The 27,911-nt window shown below is 36.0% G+C and overlaps 4 protein-coding genes across 5 annotated transcripts; 2 read left to right on the forward strand and 2 right to left on the reverse strand.

The window, feature by feature from the left end:
• Positions 1–1,413: 1,413 nt before the first annotated feature.
• LOC103856526 lies at positions 1,414–3,565 on the forward strand. Its single transcript, XM_033287819.1, has 4 exons — positions 1,414–1,545; positions 1,620–1,913; positions 1,995–2,087; positions 2,167–3,565. The coding sequence occupies exons 1-4, from the start codon at positions 1,429–1,431 to the stop codon at positions 2,194–2,196; spliced, it is 534 nt and encodes a 177-aa protein (XP_033143710.1). The 5' UTR covers positions 1,414–1,428; the 3' UTR covers positions 2,197–3,565.
• LOC103856527 (glucomannan 4-beta-mannosyltransferase 2) lies at positions 3,495–8,520 on the reverse strand. Its single transcript, XM_018657919.2, has 9 exons — positions 8,024–8,520; positions 7,596–7,694; positions 7,160–7,412; positions 5,801–5,911; positions 5,065–5,201; positions 4,689–4,802; positions 4,414–4,613; positions 4,106–4,306; positions 3,495–4,022 (listed from the first exon to the last, which is right to left on the reverse strand). Exons 1-9 carry the CDS (start codon positions 8,351–8,353, stop codon positions 3,863–3,865), a joined length of 1,605 nt encoding a protein of 534 aa, XP_018513435.2. The 5' UTR covers positions 8,354–8,520; the 3' UTR covers positions 3,495–3,862.
• A 5,707-nt stretch (positions 8,521–14,227) lies between these two features.
• On the reverse strand, positions 14,228–19,686 carry LOC103856528 (DNA repair protein RAD5A). Its single transcript, XM_009133639.3, has 20 exons — positions 18,800–19,686; positions 18,599–18,732; positions 18,370–18,505; positions 18,166–18,219; positions 17,938–18,078; positions 17,717–17,868; positions 17,556–17,640; positions 17,193–17,462; positions 16,951–17,097; positions 16,679–16,834; positions 16,516–16,583; positions 16,308–16,430; positions 16,123–16,222; positions 15,952–16,064; positions 15,566–15,847; positions 15,284–15,484; positions 15,109–15,202; positions 14,938–15,009; positions 14,709–14,807; positions 14,228–14,618 (listed from the first exon to the last, which is right to left on the reverse strand). Exons 1-20 carry the CDS (start codon positions 19,331–19,333, stop codon positions 14,496–14,498), a joined length of 3,084 nt encoding a protein of 1,027 aa, XP_009131887.1. The 5' UTR covers positions 19,334–19,686; the 3' UTR covers positions 14,228–14,495.
• A 2,081-nt stretch (positions 19,687–21,767) lies between these two features.
• On the forward strand, positions 21,768–27,893 carry LOC103856529 (DDT domain-containing protein PTM). Of its 2 annotated transcripts, none has more exons than XM_009133640.3 (9): positions 21,768–22,848; positions 23,107–23,814; positions 24,025–24,916; positions 25,035–25,314; positions 25,380–25,504; positions 25,585–26,051; positions 26,150–26,178; positions 26,260–26,745; positions 26,825–27,893. In XM_009133640.3, the coding sequence occupies exons 1-9, from the start codon at positions 22,085–22,087 to the stop codon at positions 27,670–27,672; spliced, it is 4,599 nt and encodes a 1,532-aa protein (XP_009131888.2). In that variant the 5' UTR covers positions 21,768–22,084; the 3' UTR covers positions 27,673–27,893. The 2 variants fall into 2 exon arrangements, with proteins under 2 accessions (XP_009131888.2, XP_009131889.2); XM_009133641.3 differs by having other exon boundaries at positions 22,611–22,848; positions 23,162–23,814.
• Positions 27,894–27,911: the final 18 nt, after the last annotated feature.

The following is a 27,911-nucleotide window of genomic DNA, read 5'->3' on the forward strand; positions in this document are numbered from 1 at the left end:
AAAGTCTGTGAGGCCTCTCGTTGGAAAGATACAAAGAGCACAGAAGTATCTGGATCAGGAAAAAAAAAGAAGAGATCTCCTGCAAAAATTTTGCGTTACTTTCCCCTGAAGCCACGGTTACAGCGTTTATTTATGTCATCAAAAACTGCTGCCCACATGAGATGGCATGGATCTGCTACTAACAATGATGGTAAACTACGACATCCAAGAGACGGAAGGGCTTGGAAGGAGTTTGATAAGAAATATCCTGACTTTGCATCTGATCCAAGAAATGTCAGACTAGGGTTGGCGACTGATGGTTTTAACCCATTTGGTACAATGAGTAGTAGTTATAGCATCTGGCCAGTGATATTATTTCCTTATAACTTTCCACCGTGGATGTCAATGAAGCAGACGTCAATGATTCTCTCGATGGTTATCCCCGGAAAACACATGCCTGGTAATGATATTGATGTTTACTTGCAGCCACTTATCAAAGATCTGAAGGAGCTATGGTATGATGGTATTAAAACGCTAGATGCTTCCACAAAACAAACATTTGACATGCGAGCAGCCATCATGTGGACAGTAAGCGATTTTCCGGGTTTAGGAAATTTGTCGGGTTGGAATACGTATACAGCATCAGCTTGCCCAACCTGTAACTTTGATGGAATCGGACAACGTTTACGACATGGAAAAAAAAATTGTTTTATTGGTCATCGTCGTTTTCTTCCTCTAGATCATGGCTTTCGGCAGAATCGAACAGATTTTGATGGAAAATTAGAAACCAGATCTCCACCAGCCAAATTGACAGGTTCCACAATTATTCATCAATTAGAGCAAGTTAATGTTACTCTTGGTAAAAAAGATAAGTCTGTGGTAGTTGGAAGAAAGAGAGACAGAAGTGATGCCGGAGGATCTAGTACTCAGCAGTGGAAGAAAAAAAGCATATTTTTTGAGCTGCCTTATTGGGAATTTACAATGTTGCGACATAACTTGGATGTCATGCATATAGAGAAGAATGTGTTTGATAATTTAGTCTACACATTGTTGGATGACAAAACAAAATCGAAAGATAATCTGAATGCCAGAAAAGATCTTCGTGAGCTAAATATACGTTCTGACTTGTGGCCTGATGATAATGAAAAATATCAAGCTGCATGTTTTTCTCTTAACAATCATGGGAAAGACATTTTCTTAAGTGTCTTAAAGAATGTTAAACTGCCAGATGGTTATGCTTCTAACTTGTCAAGTTGTGTTGATGTTAACAGTCGAAAGCTATCAGGTTTAAAAAGCCACGACTGTCACGTGATAATGAGAGATTTATTATCAGTCGCAATTCGGAAGAAAAAGTTTTTCAAGGAAAAGAAATGATATTGTAAGTAATGTAAAGTTAGTTTATTATATATTGATATAAACTACTTTACTATACTAATATTATATATATTTATGCATGTTACAAAGACAATCAAGACTGGAAAACGACCATGTCGAGCAGAGTTTTTTATCGAGACTCGTACAAAACCTAATGGAAGCTTTGTATGTGAAGAAGCAAAAACACGGGCGGTTAGTTTCAGTCAATATTATCATAGGTTTGTATGTTAATTCTACTTGATATTTATTCTTCATTTGTGGTTTAGGAAAAACTTACGACGTTGTTGGGCCAAAAGTCACATGTGACAAACAATGCTATTGCTAGTTTGGATGATGAATATGCACAAGTTTTTGGTCCAGAGCGTCCAGGACGAGTACGGTGTGTTGGTCGTGGACCTACACCTTCAAAATTAGTGAACCATTCACCTGTTACGAGACAAGAGATAGAGAATTCAGAAATGGTTATTGACCTGAAGTCACAAGTGAAAGAATTATCAGATCAAGTCAAGGGAATGACTACATTCATCCAACAAGTAATTGGTACTTCAACTGGTGAACAGGTAATAATATATTTTATAAGTTAATTGTATTTTTATACTTTTGATATATGTAAACTAATATATGCTGAACTAATTATTTAGGCAAGAGTATGGGCTTCAAGTTTTGCTGTAGCTTTTGCTAACATACCAAACCCAGCTTTTGCCAACGTACCATCTCCACCAAATCCAAATCAGGTAAATTATAATTAATTTTAGTTTTATAATAAATAATTATTCAAAATATTAACTGATTTGTTGTATAATTCTATTTCAGGAACGGAGTGATGATGCTGTTAGAGACTAAGACTCAGACGTTGGAAGCAATGGCAGTGATCTTCATCAACATTAGTTTAATAATAGTTTCAGTAACTTTCAGTTTATTTTATTTTTATGAATTTGCATGATGGATTAGTTGATTTGATTTCTAATACTTTATTTATTATCTAAATCAGGTTTTATTCATTTAATTAATTTTCCTGCATTTTTATATATATTTTAAATCATAAAAATGTAAATAAAAATAATATTTGTATCATTTATATATAAGTGAAATATATTATAATCATTTATGAAAACTGATATAGATTTAGCATCAATTATATACAAATGATGATAGAAATTTAAATCACTAAATTGTAAATGATACAATTATAAAAATCACTTCTTAAAACTGATATAAATTTAACATCAATACGTAAAATGATAATAATACTTTAAATCACTTGCTTTAAATGATATAATTATTAAAATCACTTTTAAAAAAATGATTTAAGGTTAACATCAATTGTTTAAAATGATATATTAATTAAAATCGCTTGTTATAAATGATACAATTACTAATATCATTTCTAAGAATTGATGTTACAGTTACATCAGTTTATAATAAATGATTTAACAATTCAAATCAGTTTTTCTAATTGACACTAATACTAAAATCATTTCGCATAACTGATCTTAAAGTTAACATCATTTTCTTACAAATGATACATTTTAAAATCATTTAAAATAATTGATGTAAATATATAATTTTATTACATCAGTTTTGATTAAAATGATGTAAATTATTTGCATCACCACTTTCAGAGTCATTTATTTAACTGATGTAAAAGTTTTTTACATCATTTATAACTAATGCAAATATATAAAATAAATGATGTAAACTAGTCTTTTTTTTGTAGTGATTTACCTACGTTGGCGGGAAACAAAACCGTCATCTAAACAATGGCTTCTCCCTCCATTGACCTATGTTATGTAGCCATGTAGGAACAAAGCATCTGCTATATGAAACGGTCCCACGGCTTGAAATAGAATTCAAAAAATCTTAGAAGCTATATAAGGAGAAGCACCAAGGAGTCGTCATCATCATCATTCACTAGATCTTAGAGGTTTTGTAGCTTGTTAGAATAATACGAGGCAGATAGCGCTTCCAAGATCATTAACTTGCTCCTTTGAAAATGTACCTTAATAAAAGGTATCACAGATTGAAATCACAATAGCTTTTGTTTCGGCCATGATGCAAACAAGATATTCCTAAGGACTAACGCAAACTACGGTCGTGATAATTCATGACTCTTAGGATTTTACCCTTGCGCCAATTGAACATTGTTGAACTCACACATAATCTTCTTAAAAAACTAATACAAAATCTCACTTTATAGAAAAACAAAAAAAAATCAAAAAGAAAAACAATTGAAATCTCACAATTACTGAATAACAAATCCCATAGCTAAAATATTTTTTTTTCAAAAAGCAGAAAAATGATAAATAAAAAGAACCCTTCGAGCCTGTCTCTCCTCTTTTCCTTCTTTTTGATAGAAGTCGCTTCATTTTCTTCCTACTTGCTACGGACCGTCTCTATCTTCTTCTCAAACCATTTTGCCTATCAATTTTCCTTGTGATTTCCCATGAAAATTGTATTTATTTTTGCTGAAATTTAATAACTTTTTTTCCTCTCCCCTGAAACGCAACCACTAACTCGGAACATAAGTCCCAATCCAGCCAAGCCCACTGATGAAGAAGGACATTGTCTGAAGAAACAAGTAGATGAAGTAGTTGTTCTTCCCGTGCACAAAGTCATAGCATCCACACACGAACAAGAACGCCGCGAATCCTAGCTCCAACGTGTTCAATCTGAGACACAAATTTATTCATAATCATCAAGCGTCTAGATATAGTTTCTACTAAGAAGTTTTAAGTATATAAAGTACACATACCTATCAGGCAATTTGAAGATTCTTGGGAACTTTTTAAGCCCTTTTGTGTTCCCTTTAGCGCTTTGACCGCTTCCAAGCTTAGCAGTCACGACCCATTCGTTAGCTCTACCTGCCTCAAACAAACCAATGAGTGTGGCCTTTGTCCGGTGCAGCGACATCACATTCTCGAATAGAATCCAATAGAACAGCAGATGAATGGACCTTTTGGATAAAGAAAAGATTCAGTATAAGGAAGATTAACTTGACATACAAGTAACATAATCACAGGACCCTAGATAGTGACTTGAGAAACAAGAAACTCGATTTACCTGGGAGTGCCGACGGAGTTTAGGATAGTGATGATGGAAGGGATATAAACGGAACCCCAGATGGGAACTTTAACTTCAGGGACAAGAATGGTGAGAGGAAGAACAACGCAGTAGAAACAAAATGTGACCCAATGTGCAATGACTTTCCTCACAAAGAAGAAGCTGTAGATCACATACACTTTCTTCCAGAATCTCACTTTCTGCACAAGATCAGTAACAGTCAGATTAAAGAATGAGTTATCAGATGTAAGAAAAAAGAGTAATTATTTTATTACCTTGTTTCTGACGATCTCCATGACCATTTTCCTAAAGAGATTTGCAGGTCCACAAGACCATCTATGTTGCTGGAAACGGAAGGCTCTAAAAGTACTTGGAAGCTCACTTTTCACCTAAAATTTGAAAATAATTCATATTATTTTTTTATATATAGCAAATTTTCACAAGTAATAGTAAAATATATTTAGTTCTTTTTTTTTGCTTTAAAATATATTTAGTTCGTAAAAAGGTATATATGATTATAACATAACTTGTGAATCAGATGTCATGTGTCTTTAATGAGAGAAGTATCTTGTGCGCCAACAACTTTTTGTACTTTGATTTAAATTATTCTATTTTAATTAATGGAAAATCAGAATTTAAGTAAATTAAAACCTGAAGGTCACCGAGGTAGAGAAATTTCCAGCCACGGAGACTTGCTCGGACGGCGAGGTCCATATCTTCCACGGTGGTCCTATCTTTCCATCCGCCTGCTTCATTTATGGCCGCTATCCTCCATATTCCGGCGGTCCCTATAAAACATTTTTGATAAAATAAATTATTATGACAAAAAAACAATTAAGACAAACGGAAAAGCACAAATCTATGTAGTGTCCAGAAAATTTAAGATCCGTTTTCGTTTGCTTCCAGTACACGTCATCATAATGTAATGAATGTGTCTCCTTACGCAACTTAATTAACTAAACACATGATCTAAGAAGCAAGCAATTAAATTATTATTTTTCCAGCTTGCAAATCTTACTTATCTGACAAGGGATAACTAAGATTATTAATAACTATGAAGTATTAAGTGTATAATTACACCTACTTGCGTCACGTTTCAAAGTCCCACTCCTGTCAATCTTAATCCATTATTAATTATTTTATTCCATATAATAGATTTTTCATCAGTTTTCTAGTAATAATTGTACACTATCATACAATCATTTTAAAAAAAAAATTGGGTCCACAAACTGTGCTTCAATTGGTCGGACAATATACCAACTCCATCACAATATCAATAATCAACAACAGTATTTACTTTCAACACTTAATTTTCCAGTATATAAAATTAAAATGAATTTTTCAGCAGTCATTAGTATATATGGGTATATATTAGTATTACTCTTACCGTTGAAACCGAAGAAAGCATGTGTTGCTGAACCGACTTCTTGCTCAACAGTGAAATGATAGTCCAACGACATTTCTTGCATCCTCGTCAACAAGCATTCATCGGAATTTACTGCAGAAGTATATAACAAGATCAATTCATTACTCCTAAAAATCATCCCGTTTAAAAATAATTAATAGTAATTGGATAAACAAAAACTCTATTATTTACTAGTATTAAATTATTCAATAAGAGAATTGTCTAAATGTGGCGCTATCAGGAAGTAACGTCCTTCTCTTTTGTTTTTAAGCGTTAATAATCAATCATATTCACATAGCTTTCTCATTATTAAATTCACTAAGTTGGACTTATGCTTGATAAAGACAAAACAGAAACCTATTTTATAAAATACACAAACAAGTGTCGGCAAAAAAAGGCAGGTCCACAGTAAACTCGTTACTCCTACTGTACACTAACACTTTACTAGCATTACTGACAAGAATGGGTTCCACACATGACATTTAAAGAAAGGCAAAGAGCACGTGGAAGGCATCAGAGTCCCGACAATTACTAAAGACTGAACAGTTAAGATTGGCCTCCTACTTGTCCAAAAACCCGACCCGGATCATAAACTGAGTCGAACAGATTCGCTTTCACCGACGGATCCGGAGTTTCGGAGTAGATAAGATGACGTGATGTTATCAACATTTTGTACAAGAAAGTCTATTTTAAGCATTTTTGCTAATATAAGTTGACCCTGAATCGCGCAACTAATCTATAATCCATGCAACACGGTGTGTACATAACTCTTAACTTATTCAAAGGGCAACGGTTTCTAGACGTCTAGTTGTGATTGGCTTTAATGAACCCACTAAAAAAAACCCATACACTAGGCAGCTACTCCGCCGACACAGACATAACTAACCCTACTTCTTCAATCAGTCTACTACAAAAATATTAATAATAATAAAATGTCTAAGAAAAGTACAAAAATGACGAAAATACCATTTAGAAAAGCCAAAAAAGTGATAAACAAAATAAAAATATGCAAGAAAAAGGAGAAAAGGCGAAAAAACATTTTAAAAACTAGTGAAGGACATATACCACCGACACCACTAATGCAGCTACAAAACCAAAACCACGAGCTTTCATTTAATGATCTTTTGATCATTAAATGTTTCATAATACATAAACAAAGACACCGGTTCAGTAAGTATGTTGACCCTGACACCTTCACAACATTATCAAACGTCAATTCTATTCATTATAAACTAACTACCAGTCGTATAAATCAATGAAACAAAACTTAAAGATACGTAACAATCAATCTGAATCATCAAACTTAATATTATAGAATATGTTTAACTGAATAAGTCTTACCAAATCTCCATCGAGCCTGGACGAGTGCAATTTTGGGATTGTGGACGAGAAATGGAATGCTACGGCGAAGAAAGTCCGGTTCGGGCTGAAAATCAGCGTCGAAGATGACAACATACTCGCAATGTTTGACATAACTGCGTTTGAGACCTTCCTTTAACGCACCAGCCTTGTAACCAACTCTGTTCTCTCTGATTTGATACCTTATATTGATTCCTTTACTTGCCCATCTTTGGCATTCCATCTCCACCATTTGCTGCACATTTTAAGTAAATCATTAAATCACCCATTTAAATTTAATAATATTTCAGTTTTATTACAAAATATTAGTCCTAATATTACACCTTTAATTTAAGGAAGTAAATCTTCTGGTTTTATTTAAGAATTTGATTTTGTTTAATGCAAAGCTATATTTTCTGAAAGTGGACTAAGTAATTACCTTAACAGTAGGATCTGTTGAGTCATCCAAGACTTGAATCACGAGACGATCGGACGGCCATGATAGTCCACTTGCCGCTCCTATTGATAGCTTGTAAACCTGAAAGGCAAAAATCACGGGGAACTTTTTCGCTTTTAGTCCCTATAATATAGCTATTTACTACGATTAAGCCCTAAACTATAGATTTAAACAGAAAAACCCCAAAAAATTCATAGACCATTTAAAGATTTACGTGTCTCGACTCTCGCCGTTTTGGGATTTGTAACGGCGGAGGAATATGATGAATACGTGGGGAAAAGTGATTTTTTAAAAATCTGAGGCTACTTTTCTTGAAATCTTAAAACTTGGGGTAAAGAATGTAAAAAAAATTCTTCACAAAAAACAGAGGAAAAACAGAGCAATGAGCAGAGAGAGAAGAAGAAAGCAACCTCTCGTTCGTTGAACATGGGGATTTGGACGAGGACCACTGGGAAGTTAGAGCTTCCAAGCTCTTCATCATCTTGAATGGGCTCGAACTTGTAACGTTTGTCTGGCTTTTTCCAGAAGAGCTTGACGAGTACGATGACGATTCCCATGTAAACCCTCTCACATAGCAACATGACAGACATGAGCAAGCAGATGTAAACCGCTAGCTGAAGAAGAGGGACAATGACTGGTGCTTTGACAAGCTCCCAGATCATGCCTAGCTGGCCTGTGATCTCCATCCTCACGCCGTCGAATGTCTCCGGTAACACAAACTTTGGTGTAACACCATCCATTTTCCTTCTCTCTCTAGAATGCTATGGTGATGGGGTTTATGAAGTGAAGGAGAGAGGGAGATGAAGGATAGAGGCTTTTCTCTCTCTATAAATCTAGAGAGAGAGGAAACTTAGGGAAGAGAGAGCAGAAGGAAACTGATGGTTAAGGGAGGAGAGAAAGAGAAGGGATAAACCAGCAATATAAATGGTGAATTTTCACATCATTTTATTTAATTTATTTAATTTCTTCCTTTTGTAGGATATTTTTTCCTTTTTAGATTTGATTCCTTAGGGATTTTCTACAGACAGTAGTAAATGTTAAGTTAAAAATAAATAAACACAAGTGACACTTGGTTTATGGCCTTTGTTAGGAATTACGAATCTATCTCAGTTAAAGAAGTTCTCTGGTAAAGAAACAACAGAGGATTTAGTTTTTCAGTTTTTGGGTTTTCTTGTTTCAGAATCTGTGCTTGCCAATGGGTGGAGGAGAAAGTGGAGATAGATTGATTTCTAATGAATTTATTTTCTTTCCTAACGATATTCTTAACAATGATTAATGGTTTGATGAAATTTGAACTTTTTACCATTTGTGGGATTTTGGGTTTTTGCAGCTTTTTTCTTCTTTTTTTTTACAATTTATTTTGGGTTTAGTCAACTTTTAAGGACTTTTTATTAAGGGATTTACTTTTAACTCCGTTTCTTTTTGTTGGGGCTTATTCAACTTACTATCTACAAAATTCATTTTTTTCTCAGTTAAGCAGTATTTTAAATGGATACAATTGAGAAATAAACCATAAATGTAAAGAAGTAACGTGCAACTACAGAGAGTTAACATTACCATTTTTGTATTGATTCACATTTACAAATTTATTTAACAGGTTTAGAAAGAAAAAACAAGAAAAAGTAAACTTCTAAACATGTACCACTATTTTCAAAGAAAAAAGTACCACTATTACTAACATAGTTTTCTAACTTTAAACGGCCAGTGCACTAAATATGGAGATACTAAGAAAATGCAATGCGTTAAAAATAGGAGAATCTCAAAAGTAACTTTGTTAGATGATGATATGTTTGGTCATATAGCTACAAAATAATATGAACGCGAAATCTTATGTAAATACGGTTTATTAAACAAATACAAAATATATTACATATCATCTTATTATTTCCTTTTCCAAATAAATCATCATCATATAAACATTGTACATTGATGTTGAGTAATAACATTACACGAAAAATATTCTTTATAGAAATGCCATTTATTAATAGATGTTAACAAAATGATCCAAAAAACATAGTACATTGTTGTTAGGTAATTGATTTGAAACCATATTCTACTCGTTTAATGCGTGGTTAGTGAGACGTAGTGCTCAATGGTGTGACCTCTTAGCTTGTACACAAAATAGAAGTATGATTATAGTTATATGTAAGGTTTGGCGGGAGCCGTGAGATAGCCATAATATCTTCCATACGTCCTATTAATTGTGGTGTAGATGACTTTTTAGGTATTGTATGTTCTCTCAATCGTTACTACTAACCAGTACTGCATCCCGGTTGATGTAGATGAATTTTGATGATGCCATGTTTGATTTAGTCGGCAAACTCCATGTGGTTTAGCACATCAGTCGCAACGTGGATGACGAAAATTGTCTTGTGTATAGTGTGGCTCGAGTTCTGATATGCAAAATTAATTTGGTTATTCAAACTTCAAACAAGTCAAAATATTTTGTAAAGATTATTCATTGTTTTTATTGGTCTTGTTTTGGAGATGCTGTATGTTAATTATACGTATTTTTATAGTCACTGCCAAATTTGTAAATGTGGACTCTTGAGAATAACAGAAATTCCTATATATATAATTATAATGGACTGTGTCAAAGGGAAAAATAAATTGTGTGATAATTCATGTACCTTGTTTTCAAAATGGAGTTGTTATTTTTTTTCTTCTTTAATAATAATAGGACAATGTGGTGATTAGAACTTAGAACACCTTGCGCAGCCACAAATAGGAGTAATTATTGTCAGCATATGCATTTTAATCGGACTTGTCCTCCACTTTCAGGTGCTGCTTTTCAACTGTTTTCACGAGAAAGTCGTGTGATTAACATTTTATGTTTCTTTCATCTTAAAAAATTACATAACATGAAATTATTTCAATAAAATAACTACAAAGTGGCTCAGCAAGGTAACGTTCTCGTGTTTGAGGCATGACGAGGACTAGTTGTTGCTTGATAGTTGATATTGTCTGTTTTCTGAGAGAACTAATTGCATACTCTACTTACATCGACAAGTACGTTACAAATATCTACAATAATTAGCAAAAAGTAGAAATCTTAAATTTAAAAGTGTGAAAGAATAGCATGCGTACCTGACTTTTGACCAACATTTCCAATTACGTGAATTTGTAATAATACTCAAGCCTACATACTACAAAAGTTCGACGTTTTCATCCATAGACTATGTAACTAGTCTTCCTAATTACTATTGAAAAACTGTGTATTATAACTGGTCAAAAGCAATTTACAGATCTTGATTTTTTCGAGTTCAAAACCAATCAACAAGAAGTTAACCAATTTTATTAATCTAAAACTATTGTTGACCGTTTTGAGAAATACATAAAAACCTTAAAAACGTAAGTTTTCATGAACTTTCTATTCCAATTTCTACCAAGTTATTAGCTTTGATCAATCATATTTTTACTTTTATTGAAATAGTCTTTCCCTTTTATAGTTATTGAAATTTAGTTATACTCCTTAGAAATCGGGTATTCATAGTACGTCGTCCACGTGATGAATCTCGTTATGAGGACATTCATTCAAAAAAGTTCCAGACAACCCTGTATATTTCAAGCCGAAACTTTGGACTGAACTGTAGAAATGAAATCAACATGAAAACATACTTATTTGTTTCCTGGGGATGAGTTAAATAACTAACTAGATAACATAATCCCCTGCTTAAATCATGTGTATCATCAATTAACTACTATCATTAAGCTTTAAAAGTTACTAAGGGTATCTCCAACCCCACTCCATATTTTACTTCAAAATTGGGAAAATGGAGTGGGAAATGAAGTGATGAACAAAAAATAAATAAAAAGTAATCCTTTTATTTTTTTGTTCATCACTCCATTTCCCACTCCATTTTCCCAATTTTGGAGTAAAATATGGAGTGGGGTTGGAAATGATCTAAGTAATAAATAGAGTTACCTCAAATAGAAAGTATACAAAGGTAAAGTCGAATATGTATATTACAGATTATTATTACTTTCTTTAAAAAAGTTTGTTTGGTTTACTTTTTTGTCTGTACTTTTTCTTTACGTTGGAAATTGCAAACCTCTCCATTAATTCACGCATATCCAAAGTCCAAACATGTACCAAATGGATTTTCTTTTGGGTACGAAAGATCCTCAATCAAAGGATAGATGTCTTTGTAGATTATGTTATTTTTTACTTCATAAAATTAAGGTTTCTTTGACAAATAAGCGTAATGGCGACATATAAAGAGTAAAGACACATCCTCGTGTCTACGTACCGCCGATGTGTTGCTTAAAGAGTTTCTTCTGTTTTAAAAAAAAAAACTGTTTTCTGTTTTTACTCGTTTTGAGATCAAATTTCTACATTTTCTATAAAACATAAATTGATTAATTTAAGTTACATATATAGTTTTTTGACTAAAAGTTACGACATCTAGAGTTTGAGAGCGTTTAACAAATATCTAGTTACAATGCTTCTTATATAAAACCACTGAGCAAGTTTAAAACTTGAAATTATGTTATCCAAAGTGTTAGCTATATATATATATCAGTATTTTCGAAAACAACAAAAAAAATCAGTAAAATATAGTTTCTCTAGTGGAATAATCAATTTGACTTGCCTCCTTTTGCTTTTGGGTTGATTTATCACTATACGTCTTTTCTTTCCTCCTCCATTTAAGGCCTTGATTAAGTGATAATGTGATATATACACTGCTTTCTAGATGACTTATCCACGCACTAAAATTATTTATTATTTCTGAAACAGGAAAATAAATAGTAAATGTTTTGTTTAGCCTCATGAACGTTTCTAGTCAGTGCGGAACAATAAATAGCATCTCAATCTCTCAATTGCAATAATATTTATATACACAAACTGTGATCAGGCCACACACGTTATTGGATTAGTTGAGTAGTGACTGATGATTATAATGCGAGTCTGACTCAATCAATAGTGAATTTAAGGTTCTAAAGACTTTATTATCGTATGACTCTTGAGAGAATATAGAAATCGTTACGAGAGAAACGTGACGACTAAACCCTTAACGCGCTAGAAGGAGAGAACTTAGCAGTAATAGGCTATTAGCATATTGCATCCTATCTAGGTGTGGTAATAGTACATTGACTGACGAGATTTTATACGATTTTCAATCGATGAATTTGTCATTTTTCTTCGAAAGTTAGGGAGTACGATGTGATAAAATTCACAGTAAAAATTACCGACAAACTGTTATAGACCGGTACATATTCTAACGGTAAAAAGTACAAATATGGTAAAGATTCATAATAATTTTTTTTTTTTGATCAATGATTCATAATAATTTAAAAACAAAAATAAGAGCACCAGTGAATACAAGTGAGAGTTGGAGGGAAAACGGCTTATTCATGCCCGAACTAGGGGTTGCTGAGAAAATACATACCTCAACTTTTACTGCAAGTCGAAACATACCTACACTAATCAAAAATTTAAAATTCATGCCTGAACTATGGGTCGATAAAAAAATACATACCCCAACTCTTATTGCATGCCAAAACATACCTTAACTAATCAAAAATTTGAAATTTATGCCTAGTCTTTAGAAGTCAACGCTAATTTCAATCTATACTATTATTTTCGAAATAATTTTATAGCAACGGAGCTCTCACGTTAAAAAACAGAGTGGCTAAAGTTTATGTTATCCTTAATGAATTTTTATATATATTCTATTATATAATAAAAAAAATTTATATTAAAAATCTTATATATTTTTAAAAAATTATGATGATTCTTATATATTGTGTTGTTATCTTAAAATAATAGTTTACTATTGTAAAAGTAAAAAAAATTAAGAGACATGATTTTTGCAATATTATATTTTCTTAAAAATATAGGATAATTCTTATATATTGTGTTGTTATCTTGAAATAATATTTTACTATTTTGAAAGTTAAAATTTAAGATAAAAATAATATCTAAGTAAATATTAATGGAGCAATATATTTGTATAAGGATATTTTCTAAGAAGTGATTTTAAGATATATTTGTATATATAAGAATTATCTTTTTTTTTAAATATAATATTGTAAAAAAATCACTTCTTTTAATTTTTTTACTTTTATAATAGTAAAATATTATTTTAAGATAACAACATAATATATAAGAATCATCATAATTATTTAAAAAAAATATATATAAGATTTTTAACATAAAATTCATTTTATTTAAAAATTCATTAAGGGTAACATAGAATTTAGCCAATCTAATTTTTAACGTGAGAGCTCTGTTGCGAAAAATTACTTCGCAAATAAAATTTATTTTATTATATAATAGAATATATATAAAAATTTATTAGGGGTAACATAGATTTTAGCTACTCTAATTTTTAACGTGAGAGTTCCGTTGCGAAAATTTACTTCGCAAATAATAGTATAGATTGAAATTAGCGTTGACTTCTAAAGACTAGACATAAATTTCAAATTTTTGATTAGTTAAGGTATGTTTTGGCATGCAATAAGAGTTGGGGTATGTATTTTTGTATCGATCCATAATTCAGGCATGAATTTTAAATTTTTGATTAGTGTAGGTATATTTTGACTTGCAGTAAAAGTTGAGGTATGTATTTTCTCAGCAATCCCTAGTTCGGGCATGAATAAGCCGTTTTCCCGAGTTACCACCATATTGAGTTACAAAAAACAATCTGAACTCTATTGTCAAAGAGCTCTCTATAACAAAACAACAAAACCCGTTAGGATACACTAGGCAACCTCTGCACATTCTCCATAACTGTGACAACTGTCCATCATCTCTTAAAATATTAAACCCCATTTTCAATTATGCTATAATAATCTCTGACTCACTTTTCATAGAATGTGACAAGTTACATTCTATGATAACACTTCAGGCATCAGACTTGATAAAAGTGTTATAGAGCTTCAGGTAAACAACATCTTGAGTTCCTCTATACGTGCACTTCGTACTTCTTGATCGGTTAAAGCCCCAGAGATCATTCTCTGTTTCCTCGCCTGAACCGCCTCCATTCTCTCCTCAACTGTTCCCTACGTTTTACAAACATTTTCCAACAAGTTTCTAACAATCAACATTTCCTGATCTTGGAGATAGCGTGGTACACAAGGTTTCAAAGGTACCTTAATGATGAATCTTCTGATTTTGACTTCCTTAGTCTGTCCTATACGATGGATACGCATAACAGCTTGTTCCTCTACTGCTGGGTTCCACCATGGATCCTACACGACATAATTTTTTTAACTGAATCTGCTTAAACTGTGTTGTATAGTGCAGTACTCTTTGACAAACTATTACAAGGTTTACATCCTAAACGAACAACATGATCTCTAAGGGACATTAATGGCATACCATGACAAAAGCATTGGACGCAGCTGTTAGATTTATCCCGACCCCACCAGCTTTTAGAGACATCAACATTACCTAATCCAACAGTTAAACAAGAGAAACGTCGGCTTCATTTTAGAAACTATAAAATATAAAATTTTGAACATTTCATTAATGTAATGCGACTACACCAACCATGATACTACCATCTTCAGAAAACTCTTTAAGGACTTTCTCTCGTTGCTGCTGGTTTAGCGTACCATCCAGACGCACAAATGAAATGTTGTTCCTGGAAACGAAAAAAAATTGATTGAAAACATTTTTTTTCTTTCTCAAAACTGCCATAGGAAAGTCAAGTAAATGTTTATACCGAGAGAGGGGAATTTGGAGGAGATCGAGAAAAGCAGTCCACTGGCTAAAGATAATGCTCTTAGAGCCTGAAGAACGAAAACTTTCAAGCTCTTCCAGAAGAGCAGTGATTTTGGATGATTCTACCCAATTCTTCTCCACGTCCACCTGGAATCTACTTTCGGTTGGTGCTGTGATGAGTTCTTGTTTGCTCACAGTTTTCCTACGAAACAAAGATTCATCATTAATGGCTGAGAAACAAAGATTCATCATTACTTGCAGGGAAGAAAAACTTTCAATATACCTACACACAGGACATAACCCAGAAGAAGAGTTTCTCCAACTCGCCAAGAGACACTCACGACACAATCTATGAGCACACGGTGTTAAAACGGCATCCTCAAACGCTTCGAGGCATATTGGACACTCTCCTTGCTCTCCTTTGCTCAGTTCCTCTACCACCTCCTGAACAAAAGCCACTGATGGTAGTACATCTTTGCCTTCCTTCTCTAGACCGCAAGATTTTCCACCAAGAAAACGTTTAGCCAGCTTATTCAGATCAGAGTACTGCGCTGTATCACCTCGACTGTATGCATGAAAAAAACAAGGAACAATTATAAAAATTATGACAACTGTAATAGATATGGAAGCCATGGATGTTAAGCTAAGCAAAGGGATACAAACACATACCTCATTACTAGAAAAGGGTGATCACAACACTGTCTAAGACGCAGAAGCAATTCCAGGATCGAAGCATAGTTATGAAGAACTTTCCCTTGTTGAACAAATTGATCAAATTTCACCTGAAAAGACCCGTCAGCATCTTCAAAGAAAATAAAGAATCATGAGAGTAAATAATACCTTGGATCTTTTAAACAGCGCATCGTAGAAATCTCTCTCGGACTCCGAGAGCTCACAGTAAATGACCCGCGCATCAGCAGGTGGTAGAACAAGAATCGGCCTATAATAAAATTAAAAACATTACTTCAGATTAACCATGGAAACTTACAGGAAAATATGACTAATTTTATTTGCAGTATTCTCACCGTCCTTCTCGATCGGTGCTAGACTTGGTTCTCCTAAGCATGATAGGTTTTAAGATAGACTGGACTAGCTTTAGCCCTCTCTCATCTCCCTCTTCAAATGGCTTTTGGACAAGTTTATTCCACCTAACAATAGATATGTTCCAAACTAATAAGCTTCAGCCATTACAATGTAATGTGTTTCCAACCAAAGATAGATAAGAACCCTTACCATGCCCAAGTTCCCCATGGTTCAATCCTCAAAAATCGTAGAAGGCTATATAAATCCTCCAAAGTATTCTGTTAAGAAGGTAACATAATAAGTGATCACGAAGTCCAAAATATTATGACCAAATCAATGTCCACCATCCATTTAAATTAGAAAGATCAATCACCTGAATAGGAGTACCCGTAAGACACCAACGTCGATCAGAAACCAAAGCAGCTGCAGCCAAGGATACTTGGGTTTTTGAGTTTTTGATGGTATGTGCCTCGTCAAGAACAATCCTAAACCAACGAACTGCATAAAGTCCTTCACTCTTGGCTGAGTTCTAAGAAAATTAAGAAACAACAAAGAAGTCAAGAATACGTTCTTGCGATGCGTTTGTAAACCTATGTACATGGGATAGATACATGACCCGGAATGAGAGATTTAAATGAAAGCTACCTCTGCGAAAAACTCGGATGTTAGAACCCCATATGTGGTGATGACAACATCACTCTGGGTTAGAAGTTTTACATCCTTTGGCCTGTCAGGGCCGTAATGGAGATATACAGATAGGGACCCAGGCTTAGCATGCATTTCAATCTCTGACTGATCACAAAGCAGGATCAAGAAAAGTCAGATAATACAAGGAAACTAATGAGTTCCATCAAGCATGGAAAGAATTCACATAACGTAGATAATACCTTCCACTGGGCTAAAAGTGTCATCGGACATATAATGAGGTTACCACCATTTTCAAGGGCACTTTGCTGTTCCAGAAGCTTCTTATCAAAACCTGGAAGTTTAGTTTCCTTCACTGAAGGACTAGTACACTCATCTAAAGAACTGCTGATCACTTTGTCTCCTTCATTAATTGGGCATTGAAACCCGGTTGAGGCAGCTTTCCATGAATGTGCAAGCATGAGGGATATGGTCATTACAGTCTTCCCGAGACCCATTGCGTCTGCTAGAATCTGCAAAAGTGTTATGACATTATCTTATTACAAAACAGCTAAGTGAGTAAATCAAACAACTGTTTGTAGGTAGGTTATTGAGGTCAGTCATACTCCTCCTCTTGCCATTTGAAGTGTGCTAGGAAAGTGTATTGTAGCATCACCAGTGAAAGAGTTCAGGTAGATAATAAGTTCCCTCCTATTGACATAAAACATATAGTAAGTAACTCATTTGACTCGTCCTAAAGTTCGCACGATATAGAAACAAGACTTACTTGTCTGCTAGATAGTACGCTTCCCAACATGGGTGAAGCATTGTTGCTGCCTCATCAGTGCAATGTCCTTTCTCCAGTTGGGTCATCCAGTGAAGTGCCTGCTTTTGATACGCACGAAGCTCACACAGAAGTTTACGTGGAGTTTCCATTTCCTGTTGCAAAAGTTCTCACGTATTTAGAGTCGAACATAAGTATGCAAACAGTCTTGGAAATGAGAATACCTGTAAATCAGAACTGTCCCCAACACCAACAATGTTATCAAGATCACCATCGCTGATACAATGCTCATTTTCATCTCCCTCTGCATCTTGATTAAGCTTCTTGACCTTGTTTAATTGAAGCAACGAAGTAGAAACGGGATCCTATATCCAAATGAGCAAAGAGCAAATGACAAAGTTGACAAGCAATAAGCTCAAGCTTTATAGGCTGATATGGTAAGCAACTTTTACCTTGGAACTCAAAGGTCGCTTTCGAGTAGACAAATCCTCAGGAGTAAACTCTGCCTATATATATGATGAAGAAAGAAAGAACCATTTGAATATAAATAATTATTTGCCATCTCAAAGTTTGCAGTCTTAACAAAATATGGAAGAAAACTGCAATCTATCAAACATTCAGCACATCTTAGAGTTACAGGCAAGGACACACATTACCTTCTTAAAGGGAGTCAAACCAAGTAACCGCAAGAGGTTTGGGAGAGGATGGAATGTTGATTCCTCTGCCGTATTAGTGGCTACCTTAAGTGAAGTAGCACTATGCTTTTGAAACATGGAACTATTAATGTATACACTGTATCACAAAAAAACAAACAAAACACTTCAAAAAAGACTAAACCACCTTTCCCGAAATAACCAATCCAAACAAAATAGTCTATAAGTATACCTTACTGAAAGAAGAATGGTATCCATAATCCCTAATGCTTCAGGCGCCGACTTGCATCTCCCTTCTATCCTAACCTTCTTGTCTCTCACAAGCGGTAGAAGACACTTAGCCCACTCATTTGGTATCCTACCAATCTGCCACATAAATAAATAAAAAACTTAACATAAATAACAAACTATAAAGTGTGAAAAAAGAACACACCTCTCCTGAATCCTTTGTAGAGAACCTGACGATATCAGAAACATTACGCGCACTTGGCCTCCCCCTTCCAAATCGCTTCCCAGGCATCGTAGCCTCGGACTTTAACGCTTTACTACTCGGAAACGTGAACAACAGCTCATCACCAGCCTTCAATCTCCTTCCTTTACACGTCGACAATCCCGACAACTCGGAACAGCCCACGAACCACCAACACTCATCCCCTGAAACACTCTCATCTACTTCTTCCTCCACGCGATGATGGTTCGCTGCTCCTTCACTAAAAGGACAGACCTTTAAGCCGTCCTCCATTCTCTTCCCTCCATTAACCCCCCTCGGAGTAGAATTAGCGGCGGCGGCGGCGGCGGCTATATCGTTAGGTTTGCTGAAACTGGGAGTGTCGAAGATTATATTGATGGCAGCCGTGGGATCGAGATTCGCCATGTGAAGGGCTCTGATTATGTCCATGTCTGAGTAATCGGATCCCACGACTGATCTGACGGTGGAGAGCAGATGGTCTGAAACTTTCGTCCCCATTTTCAAAACCCTAGACCTCAATTTTTTTTTCGCGAAAGTTCGAAATTAGAGAAATTGATTGAGGGGTTTTCGCTAATGACGGCGGAGGAAGATACCCTTTAGAGAAAGGAGGCAGATTGACGACGACGGAGGCTGACGAAATCAACCGGACGATAGAAAGGCGCGTAAAGTAGCGATAGCGACGGGTCTCTCTCTCCACATTCCCGCCATTATATTTTTATTTTTATTTTAAAGTGATGGAAAAAAAATGGAAAATAGGCTAACGACGTCGTTTAACAGCTATCCAAACGGGTCTGGATCCGGGGTAACCTTATCCCGGCGACGTGTCTCTCCAGAATCCAACTTCCCGCCAATATTTTATTTTTACTAGTGGTTTGGCCGCGCTTCGCGCGGCAATATTATATTTGTTTAGCTTAATATTGCATATATTTTGATGTTTTTGTTTTTTATTTGCTATTAAAAATGTTTATGAAATTATATTATTTTGAATATTATCATCCATTATTTTATGTTGGTTTTTATTTGATGAAAACACTTCCTCATTATGTGTGTCTGACCATTGTCTTTTACACATGTTAAATTGACAAATAATGTGTCTGGTAGGGGTGGGCGTTCGGGTACCCGTTCGGGTTCGGGTCGGGTATTTCGGATTTTCGGGTATTTCGGTATAGAGGTGTAGAACCCGTTCGGGTATTTCTGTACTTCGGGTCGGGTTCGGGTATTTTTAGTTCGGTTTCGGTTATTTCGGATCGGATTCGGATATTTAGATTTTGATGAAAAAAATGAAAATTTTCATTTCTCAAATTTCTTGTATTTAAATATATAAATTTTCACTTAACTATTTTTTTTTATTTTTAATAGATTGAATGGTTAATAGATTTGGACATAACATTTTCAAACTTAAAAGAAATTAATTTGGTTATTGTTTTTAAATTTTGGATGTAACTTTTTGTTAATTGTTGAAATAAAAAGTTTGACATGCATTTTAAGTGAATAGCAAATCATATTCTACGTAATTGTATGTATATCATATGAATTTAAAGTATGTGTAGTATCAATATAAATATTTTATATAAAATGAAAAATGTAAACTAGAAATATAATGTTAATTATATATATGTTCGGTTATTTTCGGATATCCATTCGGGTTCGGATATTACTCGTTCGGGTTCGGATATCCAATCTCTCCTAATTCAATACCCGTTCGGATATTTTGCTACTTCGGTTCGGATTTCGGTTCGGGTTTTTCGGATCGGGTTCGGGTGCCACTTCGGATTTCGGGTAAAGTGCCCACCCCTAGTGTCTGGTGTGATCTTATCGTAGATGTGATAATATTGTAATGTGTTCGGCTTTTTTTTTTGACAAAGGTTCGACTTTGTTTGTTTCTATTTGATTTTGACTTATACTCTTCTTGTTTTCTTTTCTAGTGGTCTTATAATGTCTATCTCGTTTCTAATGTGTAATTCTAAATATCTTTGTAGTATGGGTGAGTTAAAAAGTTAGTGAGCAACATTAAAACATTTTAAAATTTAATGAGCATTTGAAAAAGTGCTTAATTTACTCTCATTTGAAAATAATGTTAACTTTCGCTATTTATATTTTGTTGTTCTTATTAGAAATGTTGTCAAAATTTTCTTAACATATTCAATATATCCAAGTCTTGAGATAGTTGACGTTTGATGAATAACAGAAAAATATAAGCAATACCTGTAAATCTTAAGATGAGATGCTTGGATTTCAGAGATTGTTCGCCAAGATTTTGGTTTGTCTATAGGACTGTGAAAGGTAATGTCTTATGACTGTCTAGGCACAACCACTGATTTCAAATCAGACAGGAGAAGGTGGGAGGTTTCTATTGTTTGAGAATTTGTTTGACAGAGAGGATTGTGTTGGAAGGAGTGAGAAGCTCGACGGAAGATGACATCATAATTTATAGGTGAAGATCTACTCAGTAACGATGGAGGGAGGTGGAGGGGTATTGAATACAATGCAGAGGAAGAGTGATTTAAGTGAAGTAAATGAGATTGTGAGTTATACTGATTGATTGACCGCATAATCAATGACAAAGACGACTGCGGTGTTTGACTCTCCAACTCCAGCTTGCGAATATGTAACAAACTCTAATATCAACATGGCCTTCTCAGATTAAAACATAAAGCCCACCTACTTATCATATGACACATAAACCCAGATTTATTATAACTCGAGAATAAGGAAAATAAACGAAAATCAATGATAGTTTCTCAAACCCTGCCACGTGTCAAAAAAAGGAACACCCTTTGCTGAGGTGGCTCAATGTGGAGAGTTTCTCCTCAACTTTATTAGTATAGATTTTAAAAGTGAGGAAATAAAAGTAAATTAAGCAAAACGACGACGTTTGTAGATATCCAGCGGGTCTTGATCCGGGTAACCCGATTACCGAGTTAAACTCAGAAAGTGAGAAAGTGCAGTTGAGAGCCATTCGTCTCTCTCTCGACACGATTGAAAGCTCATCTCTTTCTCTATCTCTCTCTCATACCTAAGCTCTCTAAGTGCATCGTTAATAGAAGTTATCATACTCTACAAAGCTTTTATCATCATCAAGTTTCCTCCTTTCATACCCATTTCGAAGCTCAAAAGTGAAATCAAAATCTCAGCTTTGTTTTGAAATCTTTTTTCTCCAGCTTCAATCTGGAGCAGTTTCGTGGATCTTAGACCCTTTGATCTGATTATTGCCTTAATTGAAAGGTTAATTTAGATCTGGGGATAGAGATGGAAGGGAAGGTGGGTAGACCTAGAGGTAGACCAAGGAAACGCACAAGGCCAGAGGATACGAATGGTGTCTCCTCTAACAGAGGAAAGAGGATTGCTCTGGAGATTAAACCTTCAGTGCCAAGATCCTTACTTTGTCGTTATGTGTTGAAAGATTTTGATGAGAGCAGAGTTTCTCTCGGGAAGGTAGTTTCGTATAGTGCTGGCTTGTATAGAGTTGAGTACGAGGATGGTTGTGTTGAGGATTTGAAAAGTTGTCATCTTCGTCGGTTGATTATTGAGGATAGTTACTTTGATGATGAGTTACGTTGTAGAAGAGATAAACTAGATGAGGATATACTGAAGGGGGATGAAAGGAGATTGGAGGTGAAAAATCAAGTAAATGGAGCTGAGGTGTCTACATGTAGTACTAGCTCAGGCTCTGTGGCGGAAGAGGGAGGTGGTGAAGATAGGAGAGATCCAGATTTGGAAACTATGTCTCCTCTTGTTCCGATTCCGGCGGTGGATTTGCCTTGTTCTTCAGGAACGATTGGTGTCCCTGAGGAGGCTGTGGTGCATCTGTTATCTGTATATGGGTTCTTGAGATCATTCAGTGTTCAGTTATATATCTACCCGTTTGGGTTGGATGAGTTTGTGGGAGCGTTGAATTTCTTGGGGCCGAGTTCTTTGCTGGATGCCGTTCATGTTGCTTTGATGAAGGCACTCAAGGGTCGTCTTGAGAGATTGGCCTCAGAGGAGTCTGTAGTGGCTTCAAACTGCTTGAGGTCAGCGCATTCAACTCTTGTTGTTTAGAGTCTTCAACATATGTCTTTGATAACTTAATTTCTTGATTTTGTAACTCTCTGTGATACTTTCCAGTGGTGTTTTAAAGTTAACTATCCCATATGCTTAGTAGTTCAAGTGCATTAAACCACTGTAGAGGGACTGCAACTAAGGCTCTTATTCATTGTTTAGGTGGAGCTTGTTTTAGGATCTCTTATAGTGATAACAATTCAGAGACTTTGTTGCATTGCCATCTGCAGGTGCATTGACTGGAGCTTGCTCGATGCGCTAACTTGGCCTGTTTATTTGGTTCAGTACTTTTCCGCCATGGGACATGCACGTGGGCCTCAGTGGAGTGTTTTCTATGAATTTGCTGTGAAGAGAGAGTATTATTCCTTACCTGTAGTGATGAAGCTGAAGATCCTGCAAATTTTGTGTGACGATGTTTTCGATGTAGCAGCTGTAAGAGCTGAAATCGATACTAGAGAAGAATCTGAAGTTGGATATGATCCTGATGGAGTTACTGCTGATCTTCCTGAAAATGGACCTAGACGTGTCCACCCTAGATTTGCTAAAACCTCAGCTTGCAAGGAGAAAGAGCTTAATGGATTTGTTCCAGTGAACCATGGGATAAGCTCAATGGCCGAGTCAAAAAGTTTGAGTTCAAGATGTACTGATGGTGCTCCTAATGGAGTTAGCTCAGATGTGGATGGAAACAGTGACGAATGTAGGCTCTGCGGCATGGATGGAACGTTGCTGTGCTGTGATGGATGCCCTTTAGCATATCACTCAAGATGCATTGGCGTGCTCAAAATGTATATACCTGACGGACCGTGGTATTGTCCAGAATGCACTATCAACAAAATGGGGCCAACGATTGCTCATAAAACGTCACTAAGAGGAGCAGTGTGTTTTGGAGTGGATCCACATGGGCGGTTCTTCTTGGGTACATGCAACCACTTACTTGTGTATGCTTTCATCGCCTTATCTAAGATAATTTTCTTTCCATTTATGGAAAATAAAACTGATCTTTCATTTCCATTTCTCCATACTTTACTTTAATTATGAGCTACTATTCATTCAAGAGCTTGTCTAAGAATTTTCTCAAAGTGGAAAACGCATATTGCTTTAATTGTTTTGCTGTGGACGCTGATGAATATTTCCTTTATATATCGCAGGCTTCAAATTTATGCGGATCCAGATATTAAATACTACAGTGTCACTGACATTCCAAAAGTTGTAACGGTCCTCTTGTCTGCAACGAACCATAGACTGGAATATCTGTATATATGCAAAGAGATCTCACAATACTGGGATCTGCCCGGAGGTGTGGTCGCTCATTTAAGAGCAGTGGAGACTGATTTAGTATCTCACATTGAAAAAGAAGGGGATGAAGAGGTGTCAGACCTGAGTAAGCCCGAGAATGCAAGTAGTTCCAGTAGGAATAATATTCAATGCGCATCTGCTTCAGGCTATGTTAGTTTGGGTAGATCAAGTGGAACACATGGGAAGAATCTGCTTGCTGGCAGTACACACAAGGGTTTAACATTTAAACCTCATGCGTACATTAATCACTACACAAATGGAGAATTAGCTGCATCGGCTGCAACTACTTTGGCTGTCCTAATGTCAGAAGAAACCCATGAACCTGATCAACACAAGTTTAGCAACGCCAAGAAAGCTGCCTCAAGTAACATTTTGCTGCAGGTGAAAGCATTTTCGTTAGTAGCCTCGACTTTCTTCTGGCCGAGTCCTGAAAAGAAGGAAATCACCAGGGAAAGGTGTGGTTGGTGTCATTCTTGCAAACTCACATCAGCAAGTAGGAGAGGATGCATGTTAAATGCAGCTGTAACAGGTGCCACCAAAAGTGCTGTGAAAATCTTCAGTGGCCTTTTTCCTCTGAAGAACGGGGACGGGGTGCTTTCTAGTATTGCAGCATATATACTATACCTCGAGGAAAGCTTACGTGGACTCATTGTGGGGCCATTTCTCTGTGAGAATCTTAGGAAACAGTGGCGTAAGAATATAGAGGCCACAACATGCAAAACGATGAAAGTCCTCCTACTTGAAGTAAGTGCTATGAAAAAGAAATGTGATGTCAACGATATAGTGATCTACAGTCTATGGTTTGTTATTATACTAATCGTGTTTTCATTGGCATGATATGGTTCATTATGCTTGTTTGCAGCTTGAGGAAAATATTTGCAGTATTGCTCTGTCAAGCGATTGGCTTAAGCTAATGGATGATTGGTTGATAGAACATTCTATTTTTCAAAGCGTTAGAGTTACTGTTGGGACCACACAGAAACGTGGACCTGGAAAGAAGAGGCAGAAGAACCAGGCTGAAGTTACAGCCGAAGTATCTAATGATGATAGCTTCACTTGGTGGCGAGGAGGGAAGGTATCAAAAGTTATACTCCTGAAGGCAGTCTTGTTGAAGCCAACGATAAAGAAAGCAGCTTGGCAAGGTACCCTTAGTCTAGCTGAGTTTTATGTGCTTGTGGTGATGCTAAGTAGTTTGTTCTTTCATTAGGTGGTGTGAAAAAGTTTCCTGAATTTAATTACGGTGATGGTTCTCACATTCCTAAAAGAAGCAGGCGGTCTATTTGGAGAGCTGCAGTTGAAAATTGCAAAAACATTTCTCAGCTTGCTCTTCAGGTTTGTCTTCAATCATCAATGTTTTTTCAAATGATTGTGTTTCTACCTGTTACCCTGAAATTCAACTGAATCTCGGCCAGGTTAGGTACCTTGACATGAACATAAGATGGAGTGAACTTGTACGCCCAGAGCAAACCGTGCAAGATGTTAAAGGTCCAGAGACAGAGGCCAGTGTTTTTAGGAACGCTAGTATAAGTGACAAAAAGATTATAGATAAAAAGGTTAGATATGGAGTTGCCTTTGGAAATCAGAAGCACCTTCCGTCTCGTGTCATGAAGAACGTCATCGAAGTCGAGAAAACTGAAGATGGGAACGAAAAGTTTTGGTTTGCTGAAGCACGCGTTCCCTTATATCTGATCAAAGAATATGAAGAAAGTTTACGTAGGGTCCATGTACCTTTTATCAAGAAGCAATCAGAAAGATTGTCAAAGCTACAGAGAAAGCAACTGAAAGCTTCTCAAGCAAACATATTTTCTTATCTAGCCTCTAGGAGGGACAACACGGAGAAGTGCTCTTGTGCGTCATGCCATCTTGATGTTTTGTTGAGGTATTTTCTTTAACCTCTCTTCAACCTTTCAAGATATATTTAAAAAGAGACTTGTGTACATCATTAAATTTCGTTCCCGTTTCCCTACATGTCTACAGGGATGCAACAACATGCAGTTCTTGCCAAGGTAAATTACTCATGCAGAGGCCACTAATAGATGAAGAATTGGTTATGATTTAAGTGTGGAATCTTCTGTTTTGCCTCTCAGGTTTCTGTCACAAGGAATGTACTACTATGAGTACACAACACACAGCTGGAAATGTTGAAACTCTGGTAACCTGCAAACGGTGCTACCTTGCAAGAGCTCGTTCACTAATCAGTATCAATCACAGACATCCAACAACACCCACTGTCCTGATCAATGGACAAAATCAAAACGCAGTCACTCCAGTCACTAAGACACAGATTAAGCCTCTTGTTAAGCAGTTACCATCTTCCAACACAGGCGACAAGGCTTCAGGAGTTAAACAAGTCACTCCTGATTCTAATATGGCACCCATGAGTCAACACAAGACATTGTCTTGGGGTGTCATATGGAGGAAGAAGCACTCGGACGACACAGGTGCTAGCTTCAGACGACAAAATGTTGTGTTGGCTGCACAATCTGATCAGCCGAATCCAGGACCAGTTTGTTGGCTATGCAAACTACCGTATAATCACGGTCAAACGTATATCCACTGTACAAGTTGTGACAGTAAGAAAAACTCTGAAATTTATACTTAAGTGTAACTAATTTTGTTTCTTATAAATCTAATCCTAGCATCTGTATGCAGAGTGGTACCACATTGAAGCGATTAATCTCGAGGAGTCAAAAATTCATGAAGTTGCTGGGTTCAAGTGTTGCAGATGCCGTCGTATACGAGCACCAGATTGTCCTTACATGGATCCCAAACTCAAGGAAGAGAGACAGAAGAGAAATGCATTCTTCCAGCGCCAGAGGCATAAGAAAGGAAATACCAGAACGGATTCTGATTCTGAAATAATGTCTGAACCAAGAGACTCTGTACCCTCTACTCCCTCCTTTCCCCTCGAAGACGCCTTTGTTCCTAAGGATCTGGATGTTGAATGGAACGGCGATGGTTCTGTGCCGGGACCCCAGAAGCTACCAGTTAAGAGACAAGTGAAACATGAAGACACAGAAGGGAACAATAATCTTTCTTATATAGACTTTTCAACGCATCTCGAATCAGTGCCTTTTGTGAGACCAGAAATGGAGCCAACATTGCCTGTCATGGAATGTAATGCATCTGACAGCAACAACAACAACAACGAGCTAATGTTTGACTACCAAGACATTGAATTCGAACCCCAAACCTATTTCTCCCTGACCGAGTTGCTTACAGCAGATGATAGTGGCCAGTGCAATGGATATGGCTATGACAAGTATGCTTCAGGAAACGCTGATAACCCAAACCCTCAGGTTGAGACGATGGGACAGTGGAGAGCATTTCTCAATGACGATACAAAACCATGTCAGATATGTATGCATGTGGAGCCAGGGGCTGATCTCACATGCCAGACTTGTAATATCACAATACATTCCCACTGCTCTCCATGGGAGGAGGAATCTACTTGCACCAGAGGTAACTGGAGATGCGGTCCCTGCCGTGAGTGGATGTAGACTGGCTATAGGCTAACTGCTTCTAGGGGTTTTTGATTAATACGAGGAACTTGTATTGTCAAAAGAAGTAAATTAAATGCACATGAAAGTAATGTAAAAGTCTCATCAAACTCATGATTATTTTTTTGTTGGTTTTAATCCCTTGCGTCTTCTTAAGACCAATCCCATCAGTAAAATGCTTGAAATGAGGTTCTCAATTAATATAAAACTCATATTTTTAATACATCGAATTTATTGAA

The sequence above is a fragment of the Brassica rapa genome, chromosome A03, assembly GCF_000309985.2.
Source record: "Brassica rapa cultivar Chiifu-401-42 chromosome A03, CAAS_Brap_v3.01, whole genome shotgun sequence".
Taxonomy (NCBI): domain Eukaryota; kingdom Viridiplantae; phylum Streptophyta; class Magnoliopsida; order Brassicales; family Brassicaceae; genus Brassica; species Brassica rapa.